General features: G+C 59.1%; 1 protein-coding gene across 1 annotated transcript; it reads right to left on the bottom strand.

Annotated features, from left to right (window-relative positions):
* Positions 1 to 1,682: 1,682 nt before the first annotated feature.
* On the bottom strand, positions 1,683 to 20,290 carry LOC122114535 (serine/threonine-protein kinase PAK 6). Its single transcript, XM_042687759.1, has 9 exons — positions 20,223 to 20,290; positions 10,165 to 10,373; positions 8,924 to 9,538; positions 7,523 to 8,020; positions 7,189 to 7,322; positions 4,334 to 4,460; positions 4,082 to 4,207; positions 3,212 to 3,346; positions 1,683 to 1,852 (listed from the first exon to the last, which is right to left on the bottom strand). Exons 2-9 carry the CDS (start codon positions 10,366 to 10,368, stop codon positions 1,685 to 1,687), a joined length of 2,007 nt encoding a protein of 668 aa, XP_042543693.1. The 5' UTR covers positions 10,369 to 10,373; positions 20,223 to 20,290; the 3' UTR covers positions 1,683 to 1,684.
* Between the last annotated feature and the right edge of the window lie 3,724 nt (positions 20,291 to 24,014).

Below are 24,014 nucleotides of genomic sequence, written 5' to 3'. Positions count from 1 at the left end.
GTCTGCCAGGCCCCCTGCTTCTGGCCAGGAGGTTCCATGCCCGCTGTGCTGGGTGTCAGGAGGGGAGGCATGGAATTGGACAACCTGGATTTCCCAGCTTCCCGTTGCTAACCAGCTCTCGTAACTCTACACTGTCCTTCATTGGGAGAAGTGGGCAGGGACGGGTTCCAGGCCACTTCCTATGGGACAGTTGAGGGCCAGAGTATAAGAAAGAAGCAGGGGACAGGAGGCTGGTACAGAAAGTGGTCACCACAGAGCGTTGTGCCTTCCAGTATCTTCTCCCTTTGGGGAGAAGCCCTGCCTCGTCCCTCATCGTCCTCGGCCTCGAGGGCCCCTCATTTCCCATGCTCCTTGTCTGCCAGGGAGTCTGGCTGCTGCTGTGCAGACTCAAGCCGTGGGGGGGGGGGGAGGGCAGGAGGGCCTAGCTCCCACCCCACAGGCAGTGCAGAGCCCAGAGCTTTGAACATTCAGTTTAATTTAAAACAGGCACAAGTGCAAACAATTCACAAAAGTTTCTGGGGAGGATGCTTTTTTTTTTTTTTAACTCCGACGCTTAAAAAAAAAAAAAAAAAAGTTCTTCGCCTTAAAGCAGGCCACTAGGGGAGCAGAGAAATGTAAAAATCTTATCCGGATGGGGCGCAGACACGGGGCTCCTCCCTGGCATTCCCTGCCTCACCGGGGCCAGGAAAGTGGGGGCCCAGGAGGACCCAAGGCAGGTGTCTTGCGGGCGGCAGGGCGGGCTCCCTCAGATGGGGGGACCCCGGGAGGTGGCCTGCCTTCTGCCCTGGGTCAGTGTCTGTAGAGGACAGGTGGGTCCCTGATGAGCTGGCCACGTAGGTGACAAGGACATGACGACATTCACTCCTGCTCTTCTTGTCTCTGGCTCCACAGCACAAGAGACGCTCAGAAACCTTGAGAGCCCCGCAGACAGACGCCTTCACTGGTTGGGTGAAAACATGAGTGGAGAGCCAGGCTGGGGGGGGGAGGGGGGGAATCTCCCGAGAGGCCTGGGGAGGGGTGCGGGGCAGCCATCTTGAATCTGGCTGTGGGGTTGACTGGAGGCACCCAAGCCATTGGGGTAACATTTCTCCCTTACACACACACACACACACACACACACACACACACACACACACAGAGTTCTCTCCACCCTGTAAAGTGATACTATTTTGAACACCAACTCCACTCTTCCTCCCCCTCCCCCTCCCCTGGCCTACGCCCAGGCAATTCACAGTTCTGCGCAGGCTGTGTGGGAAGAGACAGGGCTGGGGGCTGTGCCCTGGAGAATGATCCAGGCAAATACAACTTCCCTCTAAGACCCCAAGGTCTGAAGCCAGAGCTGAGCAGTGAGTACCCACGAGCAGCGGGGGGTGCCCCCTGCCCTGGAGCCCCAGGACCCTGGTAGACAGCCACACACAGCGCTCTCCGGGTTTCTTAGAAATGCTCCTGTAAAGGACAGGGCGTCCTGGAGAAGCCTCTCTCCACCGGGGACCGGGACGGGAGCGAGGTCCTGGCGTGGCAGGTCCGGCCTGTCCCGGTGGGAAGAGGGCAGGGGTGGGGGTTCACAGCCAATCTTTGGAGAGAATACTGAGAGACCCAGGCAGGCGGTGCGGTCAGCGGGCTGGCTGCCCGGGGGCCCCCCCGCCCGAGGACACAGGTCAGGGCACGGTGGGCCACCGTGGGCTCAGCAGGCGGAGGTCTGCTTGCGGTAGAGCTGGATCAGGGGCACCAGGCACTCGGGTAGCCCCGTCTGCAGCAAGAAGGGGTGGTCCAGCAGCTCCTGGGCTGTGGCTCTCTCTTGGGGGTCCCGCACCAGCATCCGCTCCAGGAAGTCTCGTAGCACAGGGGAGACCTGTGGGGAAGGGGTGGTGGGGGTGGGGAGGCGTGGCTCAGCCGCTGGGCTGCAAGCCTGCCAGGCAGTGGAGTTAGGGTACCCGGGGCTCTGGGGAGCTAGGTTCCACACAGAGCCCACTGCCCTTGTCTGCACCCCAGGGCTGTCTGCCCTCAGGCTCAGCATCATGACCCAGTCTTGGGGTTCTAGGGGGCCTCCATTTCCTCATCTGCACAGTGGGTACTGAGGACGTGTGTTTATCAAGGCTGCCGTGTATCTTTCTTGAAGATAAAAAGGTAGAGGATGAGGTGCGCTTGAAAAATAGAAAACAGGGGCTGGGAAGGTGGCTCAGTGGTAGAGCGCTTGCCTTGCATGCCTGAGGCCCTGGGTTCCATTCCTCAGCACCACATAAGCAGAAAAAAAAAGCCGGAAGTGACACTGTGGCTCAAGTGGTAGAGTGCTAGCCTTGAGCTGAAGAGCTGAGGGACAGCGCCCAGGCCCAGAGTTCAGGCCCCATGACTGGACCCAAAAAAAAGAAAAATAGAAAAGAGCCGGGCACTGGTGGCTCACACCTGTAACCCTAGCTACTCAGGAGGCTGAGATCTGAGGATCACAGTTCAAAGCCAGCCTGGGCAGGAAAGACTGTGAGACTCTTATCTCCAATTAACCACCAGGAAACCGGAAGTGGTGCTGTGGCTCAAGTGGTAGAGCGCTCGCCTTGAGCTGAAGAGCTGAGGGACAGCGCCCAGGCCCAGAGTTCAAGCCCCATGACTGACAAAAAGAGAGAGAGAGAGAGAGAGAGAGAAAGGTGGGCCCTCAGAAGGAAGAATGCCATCTTGCCCTAGGCCTTAGAGTCTGGGGCATGACTTTATCTGGCTTCATTCTGAGCCTGGGTCCTGGGCTGCTGCACAAGGCCACCTTCTCTGGGCTGTTAACCAGTTGTCAGTCTCCTCTCTCTCCTCTGTGGCCACTAGTCTTGGAAGATGTGCTCTGCGGGTCAGCCCAGCCCACAGTCCTGGACTGTCGGGCATGTGCACAGGCCTCCAGCCCTCAGGGTGCTGTTACGCTCTAGCATACTAATTGGCAGTGCCTCCCAGCAGTCGGTCTAGCTGCCAGCCTGGGGTGGACCTGTGAGGAGGGGTGGAGAGCTGGGCTGGGGATTCACTGCGCTGGGGTGGGCCTGACAGATGAAGCAGAGGGGTTTGTGCTGCTTCCCAGGACTGGCGGGGGAGGGGGGGCCTGGAAACACGGCTGCACACACGGGTTTTGTGGGGATCGCAGTGGAGGGGTGATGCTGGGCCCACCAGCAAACCTAGGTGCTGGTCCCCCGACCTCAGGAAACATGGGGTCTGTGGGGGTCACAGCTTGCACACAGCTGACCTTGTGGGAGCTCTTCAGCTTGGGTGGGGGGCTGTCCCGGAGCCTCTTCATGGCTTGCACCGGCGAGTCGCTGAAGTAGGGGGGCTCTCCGTCCACCATCTCAATCACCATGATGCCCAGAGACCAGATGTCCACCTGTGGGAAGAGCACAGCCCTGAGCCCGCGGCGGGAGTCTGGCCTTGGGTGGTGGGGGCGCATGGGTCCTCGGCCTGCCATTCCCCAGCCCGCTGCCCCCCAGCGGCTGCCCGGTGCTCGGCTACGTCTCCCAGGGGTTCCAGCAGCGGCAGCGCTGTCTGCCCTCTCTGAAGGGGCTGCTGGCGACACCCCACTGTGTCCCTGGAATGAGGAACTGCTGCAGACTCGTGTGCCAGCCAGGTCTAGACAGCAGCCCCACCCGAAGCCGGAGGACGGTGGTTCGAGGATAGGCTGGCCATACACGGGAGATCGCTTTCTTTTTAGCCAGTAGCTGGACGGGAGGTGTCAGCCCAGCTATGGGAGGAGCCAGACCGAGTGAGCCTGGGGGAAAAAAATGTTCACGGAAGACGCTGGGTGCAGTGCTGTGTGTTTGTCACCCCAGCCCCGAGAGAATCCTGGTCCAGGCACAGGCTGGAATAAAAAATGACCTTATCTAAAAATAACCAGGGGGAGGAGGGGGGATAGGCTAGAGGTTTGTCTCATGGGTACAGCGAGCATCTGCCTAGCAAGGTTGAGGCCTGAGTGCAAACCCTGGTGCTGCCCAGGGTGGGGGTGAGTATCGATTAAGGGGGGCCCTGAGAAGCACGGCTCTTGATGCAGCTCCCGAAGGGAGGAGCAAAAGAGTTCCACGCTCCCAAGCTGCTCTGGAGGACCTGGGGGTGGGTGGAGGGTTACCTCAGTGGCGTACAGAGACCTGGAGATCACTTCCGGAGCCATCCAGTACGGGGTCCCCACCAGGGACTTCCTCTTGGGGACATCCTTGCTGATCTGAGCACAGAATCCGAAGTCTGAGAGCTTCACCTGGAGTGGTAAGGGGAGTCGGTGGATGGAGGACCAGAAGAAAGCACAGTGATTGGAGAGCCCAGGAGTTTGGGGCGGGGGGGGGGAGGGGGGGGACAGCCGTGCCCAGGAATAGGGAGAGCCTACCCTGCCATCCAGAGTCAGCAGAATGGAGTCACTCTTGATGTCCCGGTGGATGACACCCTGGGCATGCAGATAAGCCAGGGCCTGCAGCACAGCCTCACACACAGTGGCTATCTGTTCCTCATTCAGCCTGGACAGGGAAGGCAGGAGGAAGGGTAAGGCAGGGGTAGGGGAGGGCAGGGGTAGGGGAAGGCAGGGGTAGGGGAAGGCAGGGGTAGGGAAGGCAGGGGGAGGGGAAGGCAGGGGTAGGGGAGGGCAGGGGTAGGGGAAGGCAGGGGGAGGGGAAGGCAGGGGTAGGGGAAGGCAGGGGTAGGGGAGGGCAGGGGAGGGGAAGGCAGGGGTAGGGGAAGGCAGGGGTAGGGGAAGGCAGGGGGAGGGGAAGGCAGGGGGAAGGGTAGGGCAGGGGTAGGGGAGGGCAGGGGTAGGGGAGGGCAGGGGTAGGGGAGGGCAGGGGTAGGGGAAGGCAGGGGTAAGGGAAGGCAGGGGTAGGGGAGGGCAGGGGTAGGGGAAGGCAGGGGTAGGGGAAGGCAGGGGTAGGGGAAGGCAGGGGTAGGGGAAGGCAGGGGTAGGGGAAGGCAGGGGGAGGGGAAGGCAGGGGGAAGGGTAGGGCAGGGGTAGGGGAAGGCAGGGGTAGGGGAGGGCAGGGGTAGGGGAAGGCAGGGGTAAGGGAAGGCAGGGGTAGGGGAAGGCAGGGGTAGGGGAAGGCAGGGGTAGGGGAAGGCAGGGGTAGGGGAAGGCAGGGGTAGGGGAAGGCAGGGGGAAGGGGAAGGCAGGGGAGGGGAAGGCAGGGGTAGGGGAAGGCAGGGGTAGGGGAAGGCAGGGGTAGGGGAAGGCAGGGGTAGGGGAAGGCAGGGGAGGGGAAGGCAGGGGTAGGGGAAGGCAGGGGTAGGGGAAGGCAGGGGTAGGGGAAGGCAGGGGTAGGGGAAGGCAGGGGTAGGGGAAGGCAGGGGGAGGGGAAGGCAGGGGGAAGGGTAGGGCAGGGGTAGGGGAAGGCAGGGGTAGGGGAGGGCAGGGGTAGGGGAAGGCAGGGGTAGGGGAGGGCAGGGGTAGGGGAGGGCAGGGGGAAGGGGAAGGCAGGGGAGGGGAAGGCAGGGGGAAGGGGAAGGCAGGGGTAGGGGAAGGCAGGGGTAGGGGAAGGCAGGGGTAGGGGAAGGCAGGGGAGGGGAAGGCAGGGGTAGGGGAGGGCAGGGGGAAGGGGAAGGCAGGGGAGGGGAAGGCAGGGGGAAGGGGAAGGCAGGGGTAGGGGAAGGCAGGGGTAGGGGAAGGCAGGGGTAGGGGAAGGCAGGGGAGGGGAAGGCAGGGGGAAGGGGAAGGCAGGGGAGGGGAAGGCAGGGGGAAGGGGAAGGCAGGGGTAGGGGAAGGCAGGGGTAGGGGAGGGCAGGGGGAAGGGGAAGGCAGGGGAGGGGAAGGCAGGGGGAAGGGGAAGGCAGGGGAGGGGAGGGCAGGGGAGGGGAAGGCAGGGGAGGGGAAGGCAGGGGTAGGGGAAGGCAGGGGTAGGGGAGGGCAGGGGTAGGGGAGGGCAGGGGTAGGGGAGGGCAGGGGTAGGGGAAGGCAGGGGTAGGGGAAGGCAGGGGGAGGGGAAGGCAGGGGGAAGGGAAGGCAGGGGTAGGGGAAGGCAGGGGTAGGGGAAGGCAGGGGAGGGGAAGGCAGGGGAGGGGAAGGCAGGGGGTAGGGGAAGGCAGGGGAGGGGAAGGCAGGGGGAAGGGGAAGGCAGGGGAGGGGAAGGCAGGGGAGGGGAAGGCAGGGGTAGGGGAAGGCAGGGGGAAGGGAAGGCAGGGGTAGGGGAAGGCAGGGGTAGGGGAAGGCAGGGGGAGGGGAAGGCAGGGGAGGGGAAGGCAGGGGTAGGGGAAGGCAGGGGGAAGGGAAGGCAGGGGTAGGGGAAGGCAGGGGTAGGGGAAGGCAGGGGGAGGGGAAGGCAGGGGGAAGGGGAAGGCAGGGGAGGGGAAGGCAGGGGGAAGGGGAAGGCAGGGGTAGGGGAAGGCAGGGGTAGGGGAGGGCAGGGGTAGGGGAAGCAGGGGTAGGGGAGGGCAGGGGTAGGGGAAGGCAGGGGTAGGGGAAGGCAGGGGTAGGGGAAGGCAGGGGTAGGGGAAGGCAGGGGTAGGGGAAGGCAGGGGTAGGGGAAGGCAGGGGAGGGGAAGGCAGGGGGTAGGGGAAGGCAGGGGAGGGGAAGGCAGGGGTAGGGGAAGGCAGGGGTAGGGGAGGGCAGGGGTAGGGGAGGGCAGGGGTAGGGGAAGCAGGGGTAGGGGAGGGCAGGGGGTAGGGGAGGGCAGGGGTAGGGGAAGGCAGGGGTAGGGGAAGGCAGGGGTAGGGGAAGGCAGGGGTAGGGGAAGGCAGGGGTAGGGGAGGGCAGGGGTAGGGGAAGGCAGGGGTAGGGGAGGGCAGGGGTAGGGGAGGGCAGGGGTAGGGGAAGGCAGGGGTAGGGGAAGGCAGGGGTAGGGGAAGGCAGGGGTAGGGGAAGGCAGGGGTAGGGGAAGGCAGGGGAGGGGAAGGCAGGGGAGGGGAAGGCAGGGGTAGGGGAGGGCAGGGGTAGGGGAAGGCAGGGGTAGGGGAAGGCAGGGGAGGGGAAGGCAGGGGAGGGGAAGGCAGGGGAGGGGAAGGCAGGGATAGGGGAGGGCAGGAGTCCCCAATGGAGGAGCAAGTCGGCTATGGCAGGGATGCAGGGCTATGATGGAGAGTCCTTGGCATTGGGCCCCACAGGTCCCAGGCAATGCGTTCAGCAGCCTGATCAGGCTGTAGCCTGGACTGCTTTCCCCAGCCCCGACACCCAGTGAGCCTCTTACCCCAGACAGACAGGGGGCTTCAAATGACCCGAGGGATCGGTGAGGTGGCCCCCTCAGCCCAAGACGCCAGCTGCTCACCGGACTTGGGAGATGATGTCGGTGAGGGCCCCGCCCTGCAGGAACTCCATCAGCACCCACAGCTCCTCGCCCACCAGGTAGCTCTTGTACATCTCCACCACGTTGAGGTGCTGGTAGTCACGCATGATCACCACCTGGGGGCAGCAGAGCAGCACGTGCCTGTGAGCTAGGGCCACAGCTGCAGACACCTGGTCTCACTGTGTCCCCCGGATGTGACCACCTGCCGCTGCGCCCCTGCAGAGGGGTCCTGCTGTCTGGGCACGCATTGCCCTCCTCTCCACCGTGTCCATCGTGTCCACCCCCATGTCCATCTGTGTCCATCATGGCACCCTACCTCATTAAAGAGCAGCTCCCTGCGCTGCTGCTTCCTGAGGTCCATCATCTTCACGGCCACCTGGCGGCCGGAGTGCGTCTCCCGGGCCAGGCACACGATGCCCGTGGAGCCCTCCCCGATCTTCACGTAGCTGTCCAGCAGCAGCCGAGGGTCGCCTTGGTCCACCACCATCCTGAGTGCAGCCTTGAACTGCTCGTGCGTCACGATGCCCGCGTCCTCACCAGCCAGACCGCCCTTGGCCACCGTGGGGTCCTGGGGCAGGTACAGGTTGCTGGTGCTGATCTGGGCGTGCCGGGTGCGGGGGGACCCTGCCGGGGAAGACCGGCCTGGGAGGGGGCCGGCGGCTGGGGCTGTGCGGAGGGACTTCTGGGGGCTGCTGGTGTCCGAGGTGGTCAGAGGACTGAAAGTACCCGCGGGCTGGTCTGAGGGCAAGGACTGGGCCTTGGCCACCATGCTTGGTGGGGAGTCTTTCTGTGGCGGTCGGAAAGCGGAGTTGGGCTGTGGAGACAAAGAAGGACACGAGAAGGGGTGAGGCTGTGCAAACCTTGCAGAGGCAGGGGTGGCCAGGGAGAGCAGGGTCAGGGAGAGCTCCAGACCCAAGGGAGGAGCTGGGAGCACAGATTTAGAAGTGAAGCTGAGGCCACTGGCAGCCCTACGCTCCACCACCCCCAGATGCTCCCGAGCGCCCTCAGCCGCACGTTTCTTCTTGGGTAACTGGAAGGACAGACCCCAGGGGGACTACTTTGAGGCAGGGCCCTTCCTCCTGCACCAAGAAGCTGGGGCAGAGGCTCCGGGCACAGGTGGGAAAAGCCCTGGGCGGAGGACAGCAGGCAGCTGTGACTCCCAGCTTGGGCGGGGGGGGGAGCAGCCCCAGCTGGCTCTCCAGCTGGCCGTGCCTCCCCCGGCAGCGAGTCTCACCTCTGCCTCCCCACACACGCGCTGCTCTCTAACCAAAGCCCGTGACCACAGGCAGCACCGCGGCCGCAGCCACGGGCCTTTGCCTGTGCCGGTGCTGCCGGGGGCTGGCCTTGGTGCTGGGGAGACTAATGTCTCCCCTCTCTGTGGGAACTTGTTTAAGGCAGTGGTTCTGGGATGTGTGTGTGCATGTGTGTGTCTGTGCGCATGGGCATGTGTGTGTATATGTGTGCATGTATATGTGTCTTCAGGTGTGGGTGTGCACATGCACACATGTGTGTTGCATGTTCATGCACATGAGCATGCATTGTGTGCATGTGCATGTGTGCAGGTATGTGAATGTATGCATACACATGGTGTGCGTGTGTATGTACGGGAAATGCATGTGTGCACGTGTGTGTTTCAATGGTTCACCATTACCTGAGGGCATCTAGGAAGTGCTAGATTGCCCCCCAGCCCCACCCCGGCCGCCTCAGCCTCACCCACCTTGCTGTGTGGTGGGGGGCCTGGCTTGTTGTTGGGAGGGGCGGCCGCAGGCGTGGACAGGAACATACTCCGGAACAGCCTGTGCTTGAGGCTGCTGTCCTGGGCCTTGGGGCTGTGGCTGCCCTCCCCGCCGGGCCTGCTGGCACCCGAGCCCACCAGGCAGGACTGCGGCCGGGCCTCCTCGGGGCCAGGCTTGACGGCCTTCGCCACGCGCCTCCCCACGGCCGTGGGGGAAGTCTGCAGGCAGCGCTGCGCAGAGCCCTGGAACTCGGTGGGGCCCAGGGAGTGTGCCTTGGCGGCCAGCCGGCTGGGCGGGCCCTGCGGGCTCTGGGGCTCGGGCCAGGCTGCCTGCCGGGCCTCTGCGGGTGCGCCCCCGTTGCAGCTGAGGTAGAGGCCGTGGGGGTCGGTGCGCTCGGACTGCGGGCTCTGGAGGTACATGTCTGGGTCAGCGGCCCAGTGCTCGTCACCCAGCAGCCCCAGTGACTGTGCCCGCCGCCGGCTGGCGGGGCTGCGGCCACGCAGGGTGTTGGAGCTGGTGACGGATAACTTCTGGATGTCATTGAGCAGCCCTGAGATGTAGCCGTCCACGGGCACGGAGCTGCCCCGCACCACCGTCTGTGGAGGAAGAGACAAGACGGGGTAAACTGTGTCTGGGTGGCAGGCGTGCACCTCCTTTCTGTAGATGTGTGTGAGGACAGAAGAGCCCCAGATCTCCTCTCCACGCCGGGTTTAGACCTTCGCACCCGGATGCCCTGGTGCAGACATTGCATGGGATATAATAAAGACTGGTCATTGTTGCCGGATGCCCCCGAGGCTCACGCCTGTAATCCTAGCTCCTGAACAGGCTAAGATCTGAGGATCATGGTTCAAAGCCAGCCTGGACAGGAAAGTCCATGAGACTCTCCTCTCGAATTAATCAGCAGGGAGCCAGAAGTGGAGCTGTGGCTCCTGTGGTAGGAGCGCTAGCCTTGCGTGAAAAACCTCAGGCACAGCGCTCAGGCTTTGAGAGCGGGACCTCGTTCCAGCACATCATCATCATCTTCATCTTTAAAAGATTATTCATTGTTTTATAAGATTCCAATTTAAGTGGGCACGTTGTATCTTATGAGTAAATGTGGCATCCCTACTGCTATGTTCAGGAGGAATCCCTGGGGAACGAGACGAACTAGCGGGGCACACTGGAGGGACACCAGTGCCGGACACCAAGGGGTTCTTTGCCTGAGCGGGGAGAGGCTCCTCACCTTCATGGGCTGCAGCTGTACCCGCGTGATGCGTGAAGGGTCCACCACAGGCTTGGGCCGTCGCAGCGTGTCCAGAATGTTCTGCCATTGTGGGGGGAGGCCCACAAACTTGCCCTCTTTGGGGTCGAAGGAGGTGTGGACACGGTGCTGGAAGTTCTGTGGGGCTGAGATCTCCGGGCGTTTCTTCTTCTTCTTGCGAAACATGGTACCTGCAGGAGGGGCGGAGACCACAGGTGGCTGTGGTGAGTGCCGAACCCCCCGACCCCCAACAACCAGCCTCCGGTAGGGGGTGTTTTCATAACATCCAAAGTCCATTACAAACACCGGGCCATTGTCCACGAGTTACAAAGGGGAGGAAGGCAAACAGAGGCATTTTGTGAAGACAGCTTGGCCTCCATTCTCCATGTGCATGGATGAGCACAAGTTAGGGAAGACGCAAACCAACACCAGAGGGGTGTGGCGGAGAAAACCCTAAGCAAAGCTAGCAAGCCCAGGCTGGTGGTGTGTTCGATTTATTTTTTTCTGGTCTTGGGGCTTGAACTCTGGGCCTGGGCGCTGTCCCTCAGCTCTTCAGCTCAAGGCGAGCGCTCTACCACTTGAGCCACAGCACCACTTCTGGTTTTCTGAGTGGTTTGTTGGAGATAAGAGTCTCAGCCTTTCCTTTCTGGCACTGACTTTGAACTGCGATCCTCAGATCTCAGTCTCCTGAGTAGCTAGGATTACAGATGTGAGCCACCAACACCCAACGGCGTGTTAGATTTTGTATTTGTTTATCACAGTCAACTCTGGTTTGTCCCAGGAAGGCTGAACTAAACACACAAACAACCTGTTAATGGATCACACAACACTCATAAAAAGTCCAGCAGTTCTTGCTCAGGCTGAGATGACATGTCCTAGCACAGGGAGACCTGAAAGGCCCTTCAGGTCCCCAGGCCCTGAACCCTGGGGATAGCTCGGGGGAAGGCAGCAGCAGAGCTGCCCAAAGCTCTGAGGACACACAACATGACTTGCAGTCAAGCCTGGCCGGTCAGTCCCTGGCTGATTTGTGGTCTAAGGTCTCAGCATCATCCACAGTGAGCAGTGATTCAAGCTGCCACAGATGTGAGAGAAAAACTGGGAAACTGGGAGGAACAGTGACTTCCAAACAGCTGCTCCTGTCTTGCCTTCGGGACAGCCCAGGGCCTGGGATGTTGCAAATGGATGGAAGACAGGGTCGGACACCATCTGAAGGACTTAAAACAGCTCAGTGGGTTCTCACACCACCTGGAACGGTCGCTTCCCAATTCCTTCCTTCCTTCTCTCCTTCCTCCCTCTCTTTCTCTCTTTCTCTCTTTCTTTCTTTCTTTCTCTCTCTCTCTTTCTCTCTTTCTCTCTCTCCTTCTCTCTCTCTTTCTTTCTTTCTTTCATCCATCATGGGGCTTGAACTTAGACCTGTGCGCTATCCCTGAGCTCTTTTTGCTCAAGGCTACTGTTCTACTACTTTGAGCCACAGCACCATTTCCGGTTTTCCGGTGGTTAATTGGAGATAAGAGTCTCACAGACTTTCCTCCCCAGGCTGGACTCGAACCATGATCCTCAGATCTCAGCTTCCTGAGTAGCCAGGATTACGGGCGTGAGCCACTAGTTCTCAGTATCACTTCCCAAGTTCAAGAAACAAAACATCTGCCTGCCTTCTTTTCCTCCCTTCCTTCTTTCCTTCCTTCCTTCCTTCCATCCATCCTTCCATCCTTCTCTCTCTCTCTATCCCTTTCTCTGTCTCTCGTCTCTCTTTCTTGGTCTCACTGTATTGCCTGGGCTAGACTTGAACTCCTAGGCTCAAATGATTCTCCTGCCTTAACATCCCAAGTAGCTGAGGCTTCAGGTACACACTGCCGCTCATGACTTCGTGTGCTTCCTGATTGGACGCCATCTGTGACTCGTCTGCTTACAACTCTGGTGTGCAGGCCATTGGCTTCTCTTTTGGTTCCATCACTGTCTTGGTCACTTTCACAGGGTCTGGAGTGGTCATGGCAGGCCTGGGAGGCAGCTGGTGTCCACTGAGAAAGGCAAGGGCTGGAACGGCCACCGTGAATCCGCAGCAGGCCTCTGGGACTGTCCACTACTTTTCGAGTCTCCCCGCCATTCCCTCAAAGCGGTGCCTTCAATTGTTCAAAGTGCAGCCATTTCAGGGAGCGTCTGCCACTAATTTGCAGCCACTTGGACGGAGTTACCTGAAGAACTTGGGCCTCGGTGTTCACCTCTCGGGCAAGGTCATGGCGGACAGCTCCCAGGGTTCACTGAGTGCTAGGTAAGCAGATTTCCTGCAGACAAAGGCTCTTTCTCTTGCTATGCTGCCATTCTTGGCACTCGTCTCTAAGCTCAGGGCCTCTAGACGGTGGTCCTCAGGCAGGTAGAGGTCTGGGATCGCAAATTTTCACATTTACTTCTTAAGGGGTCATGCCTACATTCTGAGTTCTGGGTCCCAAGGACCTCACTCTGTGTCCAGAGTGCAGAGTCCTCGTGGTTAGATAAAATCCAACCTTCTCCCTTAGGGCCTCTGCCTTCTGCCACAGAGGGTGTGTATTCTGCAAAGGTCATTCACATCCATCCCTGGATACGTGAGCTGGCCTGTCTCTCTCCTGCCTCAGTCTGTGAATAGAGACATACTTTGACACAAAGTAGAGCTGCCTGAGCCAGGTGCAGGCAGCTCACACCTGTAATCCTAGCTACTCAGGAGGCTGAGATTTGAGACTCACAGTTTGAAGCCAGCCCAGGCAGGAAGGAGTAAGAGACCCTTATCCCCAATTAACCACCAAACAGCCAGAAGTGGAGCTATGGCTCAAGTGGTAGAGTGCCAGCCTTGGGTGAAAAAAGACTAATAGGGCTGGGAAGGTGGCTCAGTGGTAGAGCACTTGCTTTGCATGCATGAGGCCCTGGGTTCGGTTCCTCAGCACCACATAACCAGAAAAAGCCAGAAGTGGCGCTGTGGCTCAAGTGGTAGAGCGCTAGCCTCGAGCTGAAGAGCTGACGGACAGCGCCCAGGCCCAGAGTTCAAGCCACATGACCAACAAAAAACAACAACAACAAATTAATGGGACAGCACCCAGGCCCTGAGTTCAAGCTCCATGACAGGCATATGTGAGCACATACACACACACTCACACACACACACACACACTCACACACACACACACACTCACACACACACACTCACACACACATACGCGCGCACACACACACACACACACACACACACACACACACACACACACGGGCATGCACATACACAAACACACAGAGAGTGAACTGAATTTCTATGTTCTACAACCAGCAAACAGAAAATGAAGTAAGAAGATACCATGTAACTTTACATTATAAAAAGCAAATAGCCTGGAATAAATCTAACAAAAGCTATGCGAAAGTACACTGAAAACACTGAAAAGTACAAACCCTTATTATTAAGGAGTGTTCATGGCTTGGCAGATTTAATCCTGTGAGGATGTCAATTACTCCCAAATTAACCTACAGATTTATTTCAGTCTCAGCATGTTTCTTTTGGCAGAAACTGCCACAGTGATCCTACCATGTACAGAGAAACACAGAGAACCAGGAATAGCTGGCTGATCTTAGAGAACGAAGAGGGAGGATTATACTAAAAATAGACCAAGATTTATTATAGAGCGGCCATAATTAATACAACGTAGAATTGGCAGAAGGATTGACAGGTAGAGCAATGGGACAGGAGAGAGACTCCAGAAATAGACCCCCTCCTGTGAGGCCACTTGACTGATGGCAAAGGTGACACTGCTCAAGGGTGGAAACGGATCAGCTTTTCAGTAAATGTAGCTGAAGCAACTACGTTCCCAAGAGCAGAAAAGGGAACCTAAAAAGAAACTTCACATCACACCCCTGGACTACCTGAAGATAGATAGCTCTCCTACCTCTGAGGAAAGATAAAACAATGAAGCTGGTGTTGGGGTGAGGGCTGAGACCCAAACCTGTCCACTCTCCCCGCCATGGGTCCCCAAAACAAATGAAAACATTACGGTGGGTTGTGTGTGTGCGCGTGCGTGCGCAAAGTGAAATTCTTGATGGTACACATTTGATGTGGATGATTTGCCCTGCAGTAGAAACAGTGGGAGGAAACACATTGAAATTGCTGCTGTGTTTGCTACAGGTAGCTTCACCCTACCTCGTCTTTCTGTTCCACATTTTCCTTAAAGATAGTTCATTCCTTTTTTATTTTTTCTTTTGCCTGAACTCTGGGCCTGGGCGCTGTCCCTCAGCTCTTCAGCTCAAGGCTAGCGCTCTACCACTTGAGCCACAGCGCCACTTCTGGCTTTTTTCTTTTTGCTTATGTGGTGCTGAGGAATCGAACCCAGGGCCTCATGCATGCAAGGCAAGCACTCTACCACTGAGCTACCTTCCCAGCCTGGTAGATTCCTTTTCTAGAAAAAAACAAAAACAAAACACCCAGTATTGGTGGCTCACCCCTGTAATCCTAGCTGCTCAGGTGGCTGAGGTCTGAGGAAACCAGCAGTAACCAGGGAGACGGAGGGAGGTGGCGGCTGCATCCTCCATTAAATGAGGACACGCAATCTTTCAAGTGCCACCATAGGACCCATCCGTGTCCCACACTCGGTTCTTCCAGAAGCTGACATCAAAGAAGATACAGCTGAGTAGCGAAGAGGAAGGCTAGAGTTCCCGCTGGTGACCAGTCCCTCTCTTGCTACCTTCCTCGCCTGAAAGAAACAGTGTAGGCCTTGGAGTCAAGGTAGAAATGGGCAGAAACAGGATGCCAGCCCAGGCCCGGGTGGCCTCGGTGCTCCTGCCTGACACTGAGGTTGGACCCCAGGCTAGGAATGCACTTCCACATTTGATGGATGCTTTGAGCATTACCTTCCTGCTGCTGCCCCAAGCCTGGGTCAGCTGAGGCTGCCCCCTGCCAGGAGGGAAGAGACCAGCCCAAACCGGTTTGTGGAGGAAGCTCCCTGGCACGGGTCCGGCTGAGCAGGAGCTTGGCAGCATAGCCTGCCACTTCCTGGCAGATGCATTCTGGAGGAAACGCTGCCACACCCAGAAGACCAGAGGGCTTAGCTATTTGGAAGGTTCAGGAAGCCAAAGGTCTTGGGTCCCTGAAGAGTGGTACTATGGTGTTGCGTTGGAGGAAAGCGAGACTCAGAAGCAAAAGCTACTCAGGGCAGTAGATTTTCTTGAACACTTACTATGGCTAGGCCCTCTCTGAGATTGGCAGCCCTGAGAGGTAGGACTTATTATTATTATTATTAATTATCCATAATCCAGATGTGGCTGAAAGAAGACAGAAAGAAGAAATGACAGGCTGGGAAGGTGGCTCAGTGGTAGAGTGCTTGCCTTGCATGCCTGAGGCCCTGGGTTCGATTCCTCAGCACCACATAAGAAAAAAGAAAAAAGCCAGAAGTGGCGCTGTGGCTCAAGTGGTAGAGCGCTAGCCTTGAGCTGAAGAGCTGAGGGACAGCGCCCAGGCCCAGAGTTCAGGCCCCACAACTGGACTCCCCCCCCCCAAAAAAGAAGAAATGACAGTCAGGGGCCTGAGCCCAGCTTTGATGCCAAGCCCCTGCTGGGTCCCATGCCCACCCTGGAGGCAGTAGGGTTGCTCCACTGCTCCCTTTGCGGAAGTCTTCATAGCAACCTCCTGGGAGGTGTGCCAAGCAGGTGGGCACAGCCAGCTCCCTGCACCCTGCCCGCAAGTTCTCTCCTGAGCCTGTGTGAGTCAGAGCCTGGGGAGTCTGGGGCTGCCCTAACTTGTAGGCTGACCCTCACCTCGCACGAAGAACCAGAGTTTCCCTTTGCACCCAGTAAGGTGAAAAGGCCACACTGGGAACCGTGGGCAAGCGGGAGAAGCAAGGCCGCTGCCGAGGGGCTCAGCCTGACCCCAGAGTGGGCTCACAGCAATGTAGGACAGAGAGCTTGGGGGCCCTAGGAGCCACATGGGGTGATCGGCAGCTCTTACTCAGGGAGACACCAGAACTATGGGGCCTCCCAGCTCCAGGACAAAACTAGAGAGATCGAGGGCTGTGTGCAAAGCTCGTGGCAGTGTAGATATTCAAGTGAGCCTTGCCATGAGATGCCCCGTTGGGAAGCTACGTCTGTCCCAAACACACTTCGTTTTTCCAGAACTCCTCTGTGGGAAGCAGCTCTGGGGCTGTTCTAAGGCACTATCCCTGCTTTTCATTCAGAGAGGCCGCCGCCACACCCTCCAGACCTGGCTTTGAGTAGCGTTTTGCCATTTTTACACAGCGAGTCGCTTTCAGGAAAGGATGCTGAGGACATGAAAGGGATCCCCAGGAAGGCACCAGAAAAAAAGCAGACTGTGGGGTGAGCAAGCTGGGAGGTTGCTGTCCATTTGAAACGAGCCTATTGGGCATGCCCACACTGTCCAGATGAATGGGAAGACAGGAGGCTGGCGCCTGGTCCCACCAGAGCAAAGATACCCTGCTGAAGGCTCCCGTGGCGGGGGGGGGCACCCTGGGGTGGGTGGGGGTACACGGCTGGGCTCCTCACAGGAATGCTGAAGGCCTGCTTATCAGATTCCTGTCCAGCATGAACCTGGGGGCTACCCTCCAGACCTCAGCATCCTTGTTGGTGACCACACATCCAGCCAGGCAGGAGGCTGGGGACTAACAGCACATTCTCGCTCAGGGAATAGCTTGGGTATTTTTAATAGTCAGCACTCTGGGGCACCCAGCCTCTAGGCTGACATGTTACATGAAGTGTTGTTTAAAAGAGTACAATGAAGCTGGTGCCAGTGGCTCACGCCTGTCATCCTAGCTACTCAGGAGGCTGAGATCATGGTTCAAAGTCAACCCAGGCAGGAAAGGCCATGAGACTCTTATCTCCAATAAAACACTCAGAAAACCAGGAGTAATGTAGTGGGTCAAGAGGTAGAGTGCTTGCCTTGAGCCGAAGAGCTGAGGGACAGTGCCCAGGCCCAGAGTTCAAGACCCACAACCAACAAAATGATCGCTAGGTGCCGGTGGCTCACATGTGTGATCCTAGCTACTCAAGAGGATGAGTTCTGAGGATCAAGGTTTGAAGCTAGCCTAGGCAGAAAAGTCCATGATATGCTTATCTCTAATCAACCAACAAAAAAGCCACAATGGAGCTGTGGCTTAAGTCTTAAGCAAAAGAGCTAAAGAATAATGCTTAGGTCCTGAGTTCAGGTCCTCAGTCAGGGCTGGTACATACACACAAGAATCTGATGGGGGCTGGGAAGGTGGCTCAGTGGTAGAGCGCTTGCCTTGCATACATGAGGCCCTGGGTTCAATTCCTTAGCACTACATAAGCAAAAAGAAAAAAAGCCAGAAGTGGCGCTGTGGCTCATGTGGTAGAGCGCTAGCCTTGAGCTGAAGAGCTGAGGGACAGCGCTCAGGCCCAGAGTTCAGGCCCCACGACCGGACACCCCGCCCCCCCCTTGTAAAAAAAAAGAATCTGATGCTGAAGACCATTCATTGGCGTATGTCAGCACTGGCTCAAGGAGAGGCTGAAGAACCAGGCTGGCCAGCCAAGAAGGGTCAATATTGACTCAGGTTGCCTCTGGGCCCAGCTCCAGCCTGCTTAGACAACACTGAAGTCCAGCAGTGGACACAAGCCAGACGGGCCCCCAAGCCTTCTGTTTATTGTCCCTCGAAGTCAACCTCTGCCTAGAGCCTTGGCACTGGGCTTTCCCAGACACGAGCTGTCTCCAAGGGAAGACCCAAAGAATGACATTTCCTCAGAGTCCTGCAAGCCAGGGACCATCTCAATCTCTCAGACTTCAACTGTCTACATGCCAAAGCCTAGGGCCACAATGGCTGGCCAGAAGAACCTCTACAGTCCCTAAACACCAGACTGCTTCACGCTTTGCAACCCTTAGCTTTCTGCTTCTCAGTTTTCTTTACCTTCTCATTTTACCACTCCTCATCAAACCACAGGGAGGGCTGCACCTGCTGTTTAGGGCCCGTCTTAATGACAGGTGGCCGGGGAGAGGAAGAAAGAGACACCTAAAGGTAGCAGATACCTTTGAAGTGCCTGCCACACACTATAGACTATGCTAGGTGCCTTTTACAAGTGTATCTAGGGTGGTTAATCATTACAGTGAGTGGCTAAGCATTAGAGAGTTAATTGTAGATATTATGAGCTCTGTTTTACAGAGCAAGAAATCAAGACTGAAGAGGAAAGCAACTGACCAAGATGGCCATCCACTATGCCCAGTGCCCAGAAAAGTCAAAGGATCCTCCATAATCACATAGCTATTTGGAACAGGCTCCCCGTGTCCCAAGCAGTTCCATGGGAGCGGTAGGCCCAGCGCCCCTGTGAAGGTGTGCTCACGCTGTGACACATGGAGTGTGCTGCTGTCACACTAAAGCCGAATCCCTGGCCCAAAGGGGTCCCTGCCCTGTGCGGAACCCTCCTTGAACACACCGCAGCCTTTATTTTATATTTCTACTGCTCTGCTCTAACCACCTCAAATAGCATTTGCCAGATCATTCTCCCAGTTCCCCATGACAGGAGGTGCTCAGGGTAGCTTTCCTAGCTGGAGGCACTGCAGTTTTTGGACATTGATTGTTACATTTAGAAACAAGCTTATGAGGACAGCAGTCTCATACCCAATTTGTCAGACAATTCAGAGAAGACAGTGCTGTTGGTTCATATCTATAACCCTAGATGCTTGGGAGGATCACAGTTTGAGCCTAGTCCAGGCCAAAAAGTTAGTAAGACTTCAGATGAATGGCCGGAGAGTAAAACAGGTTCTGCTGGGAGGTGGGGGGCGGGTAGAGAAGTGGGTGAATGACAATGAGTATGGTTGAAATACTTCATATGAAAATAGAACAAAAAAGTTAGTTGAAATTATTTTAAGAAGGTGGAGGGAGGAGGGAGGAGGGAGCGTGGTAGATGGATGAGATACATTGTGTACATGTGTGAAAATATCAGTGAACCCCCTCCTCCTAGCACTGACATGTGCCAAAAAAAAAAAAATCTATGGCCGGGCACCAGTGGTTCATGCGTGTAATCTTAGCTGCTCAGGAGGCTGAGAGCTGAGGATCAGAGTTCAAAGCCAGCCCAGGCAGAAATGTCCATGAGACGCTTATCTTCAAATAACCATCAGAAAAACTGGAAGCAACGCTGTGGCTCAACATAGTAGAGAGCTAGGCTTGAATGAAAGAGCTCAGGGACTGCTCAGACCCTGAGTTCAACCTCTATGACCGAAATCATCATCATCATCATCATCATCATCATCATCATCATCACCATCATCATCACCATCTTACAAAGAAACATTTAGGAAGACCCCGGCCCCACCTCAACAGCAAAAGATGATGGGTGTGTGCCTGTCATGCTGTCTAACGAAATCGTAATAGAAGGATCCCTGTCCAGGCCCGCTTGGACAAAAAGTAAGATCCCATCTCAAAAGTAGCAAAGCAAAACAGGCTGGAGGCATGGCTCAAGTGGTGGGGCACCAGCCTAGCAAGTTTGAAGCCCTGCCTTCAAAGCCCAGTACTACCAGAAAAACACCGAGAGAGGGAAAGGTGGGTGGAGAGAAAGGGAGGGAGGGCTCCTCGGCGAGAAGTACAGCAACTTGCCCCGGCAATCGGAGGCAAAGTCGGCGTTTGAACCCAGCTCCTTTGGGTTCCGGGGAGCCGCTAGCCACCGCCCATGGCGATACAGGAGGCGGCCACCGCGGGAGGGGCACGGGTGGGGACTGACCTCCCCACCGCCACTCACAGGCGCAGCGCAGCACAGCGCGGGGCGCAGACCCCCGGCCCGCCCAGCGCCAGGATGCGCACACTGGGGGGGCGGGGCCTGGGCGGGGCCCGCGGGAGGCCGGGGCGGGGCCTGGCCGGGGGAGGGGCCCGGGAGGCAGGGGCGGAGCCTGGGCGGGGCCTGGGCGGGGGAGGGGCCCGGGGAGGCCGGGGCGGGGCCTGGGCGGGGGGGGGGGCCCAAGGGAGGCCTGGGCGGAGCCTGGGCGGGGCCTGGGCGGGGGCGGGGCCCGCGGGAGGCCGGGGCGGGGCCCGCGGAGCTCCGCCCCCAGCGCGCCCTGGGCCGCTGCCCCCACTCACCTGCCCGGGGCGGTTTCACCCTTCCGGGGTCAGCTCTGGCGGGCGCGGGCGCAGCAGCGGTCCGGGGCGCCCCGGGGCGGTCCTCGCGGGCCTGGGCGGGGAGCAAACGGGAAACACTGTGACAAGTGCGGGGTACCCCCCCGCGGGCTCACGCACCTCTGGGGACCCCGGGGCCCCGCCCCCCGCGGGGAGAGGGGAGGGTCCGGGACGGGGGGGGGGCGCGGGGCGGGGGCGCGCAGGGCGGGGGGGGGGGCGCGGGGCGCGCGCAGGGCAGGGGGGCGCGGGGCGGGGGCGGGGCGGGGGGCACGCGCGGGGCGGGGGCACGCGCAGGGCAGGGGGGCGCGGGGCGCGCGCGGGGCGGGGGGCACGCGCGGGGCGGGGGCACGCGCGGGGCGGGGGCACGCGCAGGGCAGGGGGGCGCGGGGCGCGCGCGGGGCGCGGGGCGCGCGGGGGGCACGCGCGGGGCGGGGGCGCGCGCGGGGCGGGGGGCGCGCGGGGGGCGGGGGGCGCCCCACCACGTCCGGCCCCGCCCCCTCCCACCGCGCACTCCCCCCCGCGGAGGGCGGCGCCCCGGGGCCCCGCCGGCCAGCGGAGAACTTGGGGTGCCTGGGACCCGGGGAAGGGGGCTGGGCCAGCTGGGGTCGCCGGAGCCCCCGGGGCCGGCCCCGCACCCACCTGCCGAGCGAGCGAGGGAGCGGGAAGCCGCCGGAGCGGCGGGCGCGGCGGGGCGGGCCGCCCGGGCGGGAGGGGCGAGGGCAAGTCCCGGCAGCGCGGGCGGGTGTCGGCAGGGTGCGGCCTCAGGTGGGGCTGGCGAGGCCGGGCTGGGACCCCCGCCGCCGCCCGCCCCGCCAGCCCGCCCTGCCCGCCTTTCTTTGCCCGCACCGAGCGGCTCGGCTCGGCCGCCCCGACCCCGCGGTGCGCGCCCGGCCCCCGGCTCTCCCTGCGGCCCCGGGGACCCCAGCCCCCTCCCGGCCTGGGCACGCCCCGGGGTCCCCCAGCCCCCCTCCCGGCCTGGGCACGCCCCGGGGTCCCCCAGCCCCCCTCCCGGCCTGGGCACGCCCCGGGGTCCCCCTCCCCGTCCTGGGCACGCCCCGGGGTTCCCCCCTCCCTGCTCCGGTGGCGCTGCCAGTGTTGGAGAGGCAGTGGCCACCTGTCTGCCTGTTCTGTCTGTCTGTTCTGCCTGTCTGTCTGTCTGTCTGTTCTGCCTGTCTGTCTGTTCTGTGTCTGTCTGTTCTGCCTGTCTGTCTGTTCTGCCTGTCTGTTCTGTCTGTCTGTCTGTTCTGCCTGTCTGTTCTGTCTGTCTGTCTGTTCTGTCTGTTCTGCCTGTCTGTCTGTTCTGTCTGTTCTGCCTGTCTGTCTGTCTGTCTGCCCCGTGGAGGGAGGGAGGACGCCCTCCCCCGCCCAGGGTTGCCCAGGGGCTGGCCGGTGCGGGACCTCGGGTTTGGCTGCGGCCGTGGGCGCAAAGTTGAGTCTGTCACGGCCACGGCCCACATCCCTCAGTCCACAGTTCCGCGGGCCACGCGGACGCCATTTCGTCGGTGCTGTGGGTGAGAGCTAAGGCCACGCATGGGAACTCGCCAGCCCCACGCGGGTGTGTGTCCCGCGTGGGAGGATGGCTGTCCCCCTGGCTTCTCCCCTTCCCTCTCCTCCCCCCCCTCCATTCCCCAGCGGAGGAGTCTTGGTCTGTCTGACTGGAGGCCATGGCCCTCACAGGGGGGGGGGACCAGGATGGCCACCCAGGAGGCCGGCTGCGGGGACAGGAAGGGTGACACCGTGTGGCTTCCCAGGCTTAGTCGGGCTGTCCGGTCTGATGCTGGGCATGGGAAGAAGCGGGTGTGGAGGGGAGAGCTTGCTGGCTGAACCCAAGCTAGAAGGAGATGCACTGTGTGCACAAAGCTAGAATTGAGAGGCTGGGAAGATGGCTCCGTGGTAGAGCACTTGCCTTGCATGCCTGAGGCCCTGGGTTTGATTCCTCAGCACCACATAAGCAAAAAGAAAAAATCCAGAAGTGGTTCTGTGGCTCAAGTGGTAGAGCGCTAGCCTTGAGCTGAAGAGCTGAGGGACAGCGCCCAGACCCAGAGTTCAGGCCCCACAACTGGACCCCCCCCCCAAAAAAAAAGCTAGAATTGACACTGAAATCGCCCTTTTTGCACACCGTGTTTTAACACAACCACCTTACCTATCAACGCCACAGCCCCAAGCTCCGCTTCCCAACCGGCGAACTCCAAGAAAGTGTGGCTGTCAGAATAGTCCCAGAAACGAACTGGGGGTGGTGTATTTTGGTTCTATCCTCACCTTGTAGGGGGTAAGTCAAGGAAATCCTAAGTTCCCTCAGGCCCTTGAGAGACAGCGTCTCCCAAGTAAGACTCACCCAGGAGACAGACACTGGACCACTACTGGCCAGATATGCCACAGCATGCCATGCCATGGCTACAAGACTAGACTACCGGACCACTTGGCCATCACCCAGCCTCATCTGGGAGCTTCTCCCTTACCCAGGATCCAGCTGTACTGAGCTGGGTGACGCCACGCTCACCGGGGACAAGGGAAGCATGCAGGGTAGGTCCTGAGTGATTACTTCCTGCTTGGGACTCTTCCTCTTTCCTCTTCTCCTCCGATCCCTGGGCCAGCTCAGCCCTGGCCTGGAGGAGAGGAAGTATAGGGCAGAGGGACAATCTAGGGGACTCAGCCAGGGTCCACTCAACTCTCCAGCACTGTGGGGGACACCAGGTGTACTCCCTTAGATGGGACAGGACTCTGGCTGGGGGAGTTGTTCAGGCTCTACTATTCTAGGAGTTGGGGGCGGGGGGCTGCATGCTCTGGAGCTCCCATCTGGTCTACAAGAGCCTCAGGGTAGGCAGTGGGGTGGGGTAAGTGCTTCCCAAATCTCCCTCAGCGGTGGCCAGTGGCCCTGCGGGCTTGTTGTAGCAGCTGAGTACTGCAGCCAGGGCTGAGAGCCTGGTGAGGGCCGAAGAGGAAAGATACATATCATATCAACTTGTGATTTAGAAATACAAACACATTATCCTTTCCCAGCACCTTTCCACTCACTCGCTCCTCTCATTCAGCCATCGAAACCACCCACAGATGGAAGTGCTTTGACCACTGAGGAAACGGAGACGTAACTAACTTACACCACAAATTTCTTATTTCTAAGACATACAGTCACTGGGTGCCAGTGGCTCACACCTATCAGCCTAGCTGCTGGGAAGGCATGCAGTTCAAAGCCAGCCTGGGCAGGAAAGTCCGTGAGACTCTTATCTCCAGTGAACCACCAGAAAACCTGAAGTGGCGCCGTGGCTCAAGCTGAAGAGCTCAGGGACAGTGCCCAGGCCCAGAGTTCAAGCCCATGACAAGAAGAAGAAGAAGAAAGTCACACAGTCTATGGTATTCTGTCTCAGTTGACTAAAAGGCTTAAGCTAGTTTACTGAGTGGAGCCCAACGCCTATTCTCTTACTCTGGTTGCTCAGAAGTCTCTGGTCCCCAAGATGGCTAGGTAGTTGGTAGGTAGGGGGAACACAGCTTGGACCACAGTCTAGGAAGAATGAATCATGGAGACACAGAGAGGTGGAAGATACCCTCAGCCAATTTCTGAGCAAGACGTGAGGAAGATGCGCACAGGTGAAAAGCAGACTGGCCACCGACTCTCCTGCTCGCGTCAGGCCCGGGGCTTCCCTAATCACAAGTTAGCGCCATACCTAAAGGCCATTTATCAATCCATCTCACCTTCACAGACTGAAAAGAGGCTCCGCCACACAAGGCCTTATATGCAGAGCCTTGTGGGGAGAGGAT

Source organism: Dipodomys spectabilis, unplaced genomic scaffold, assembly GCF_019054845.1.
Source record: "Dipodomys spectabilis isolate Male_0828 unplaced genomic scaffold, ASM1905484v1 ptg000108l, whole genome shotgun sequence".
Lineage (NCBI taxonomy): Eukaryota > Metazoa > Chordata > Mammalia > Rodentia > Heteromyidae > Dipodomys > Dipodomys spectabilis.
This window is presented reverse-complemented; position numbering and strand designations above follow the sequence as displayed.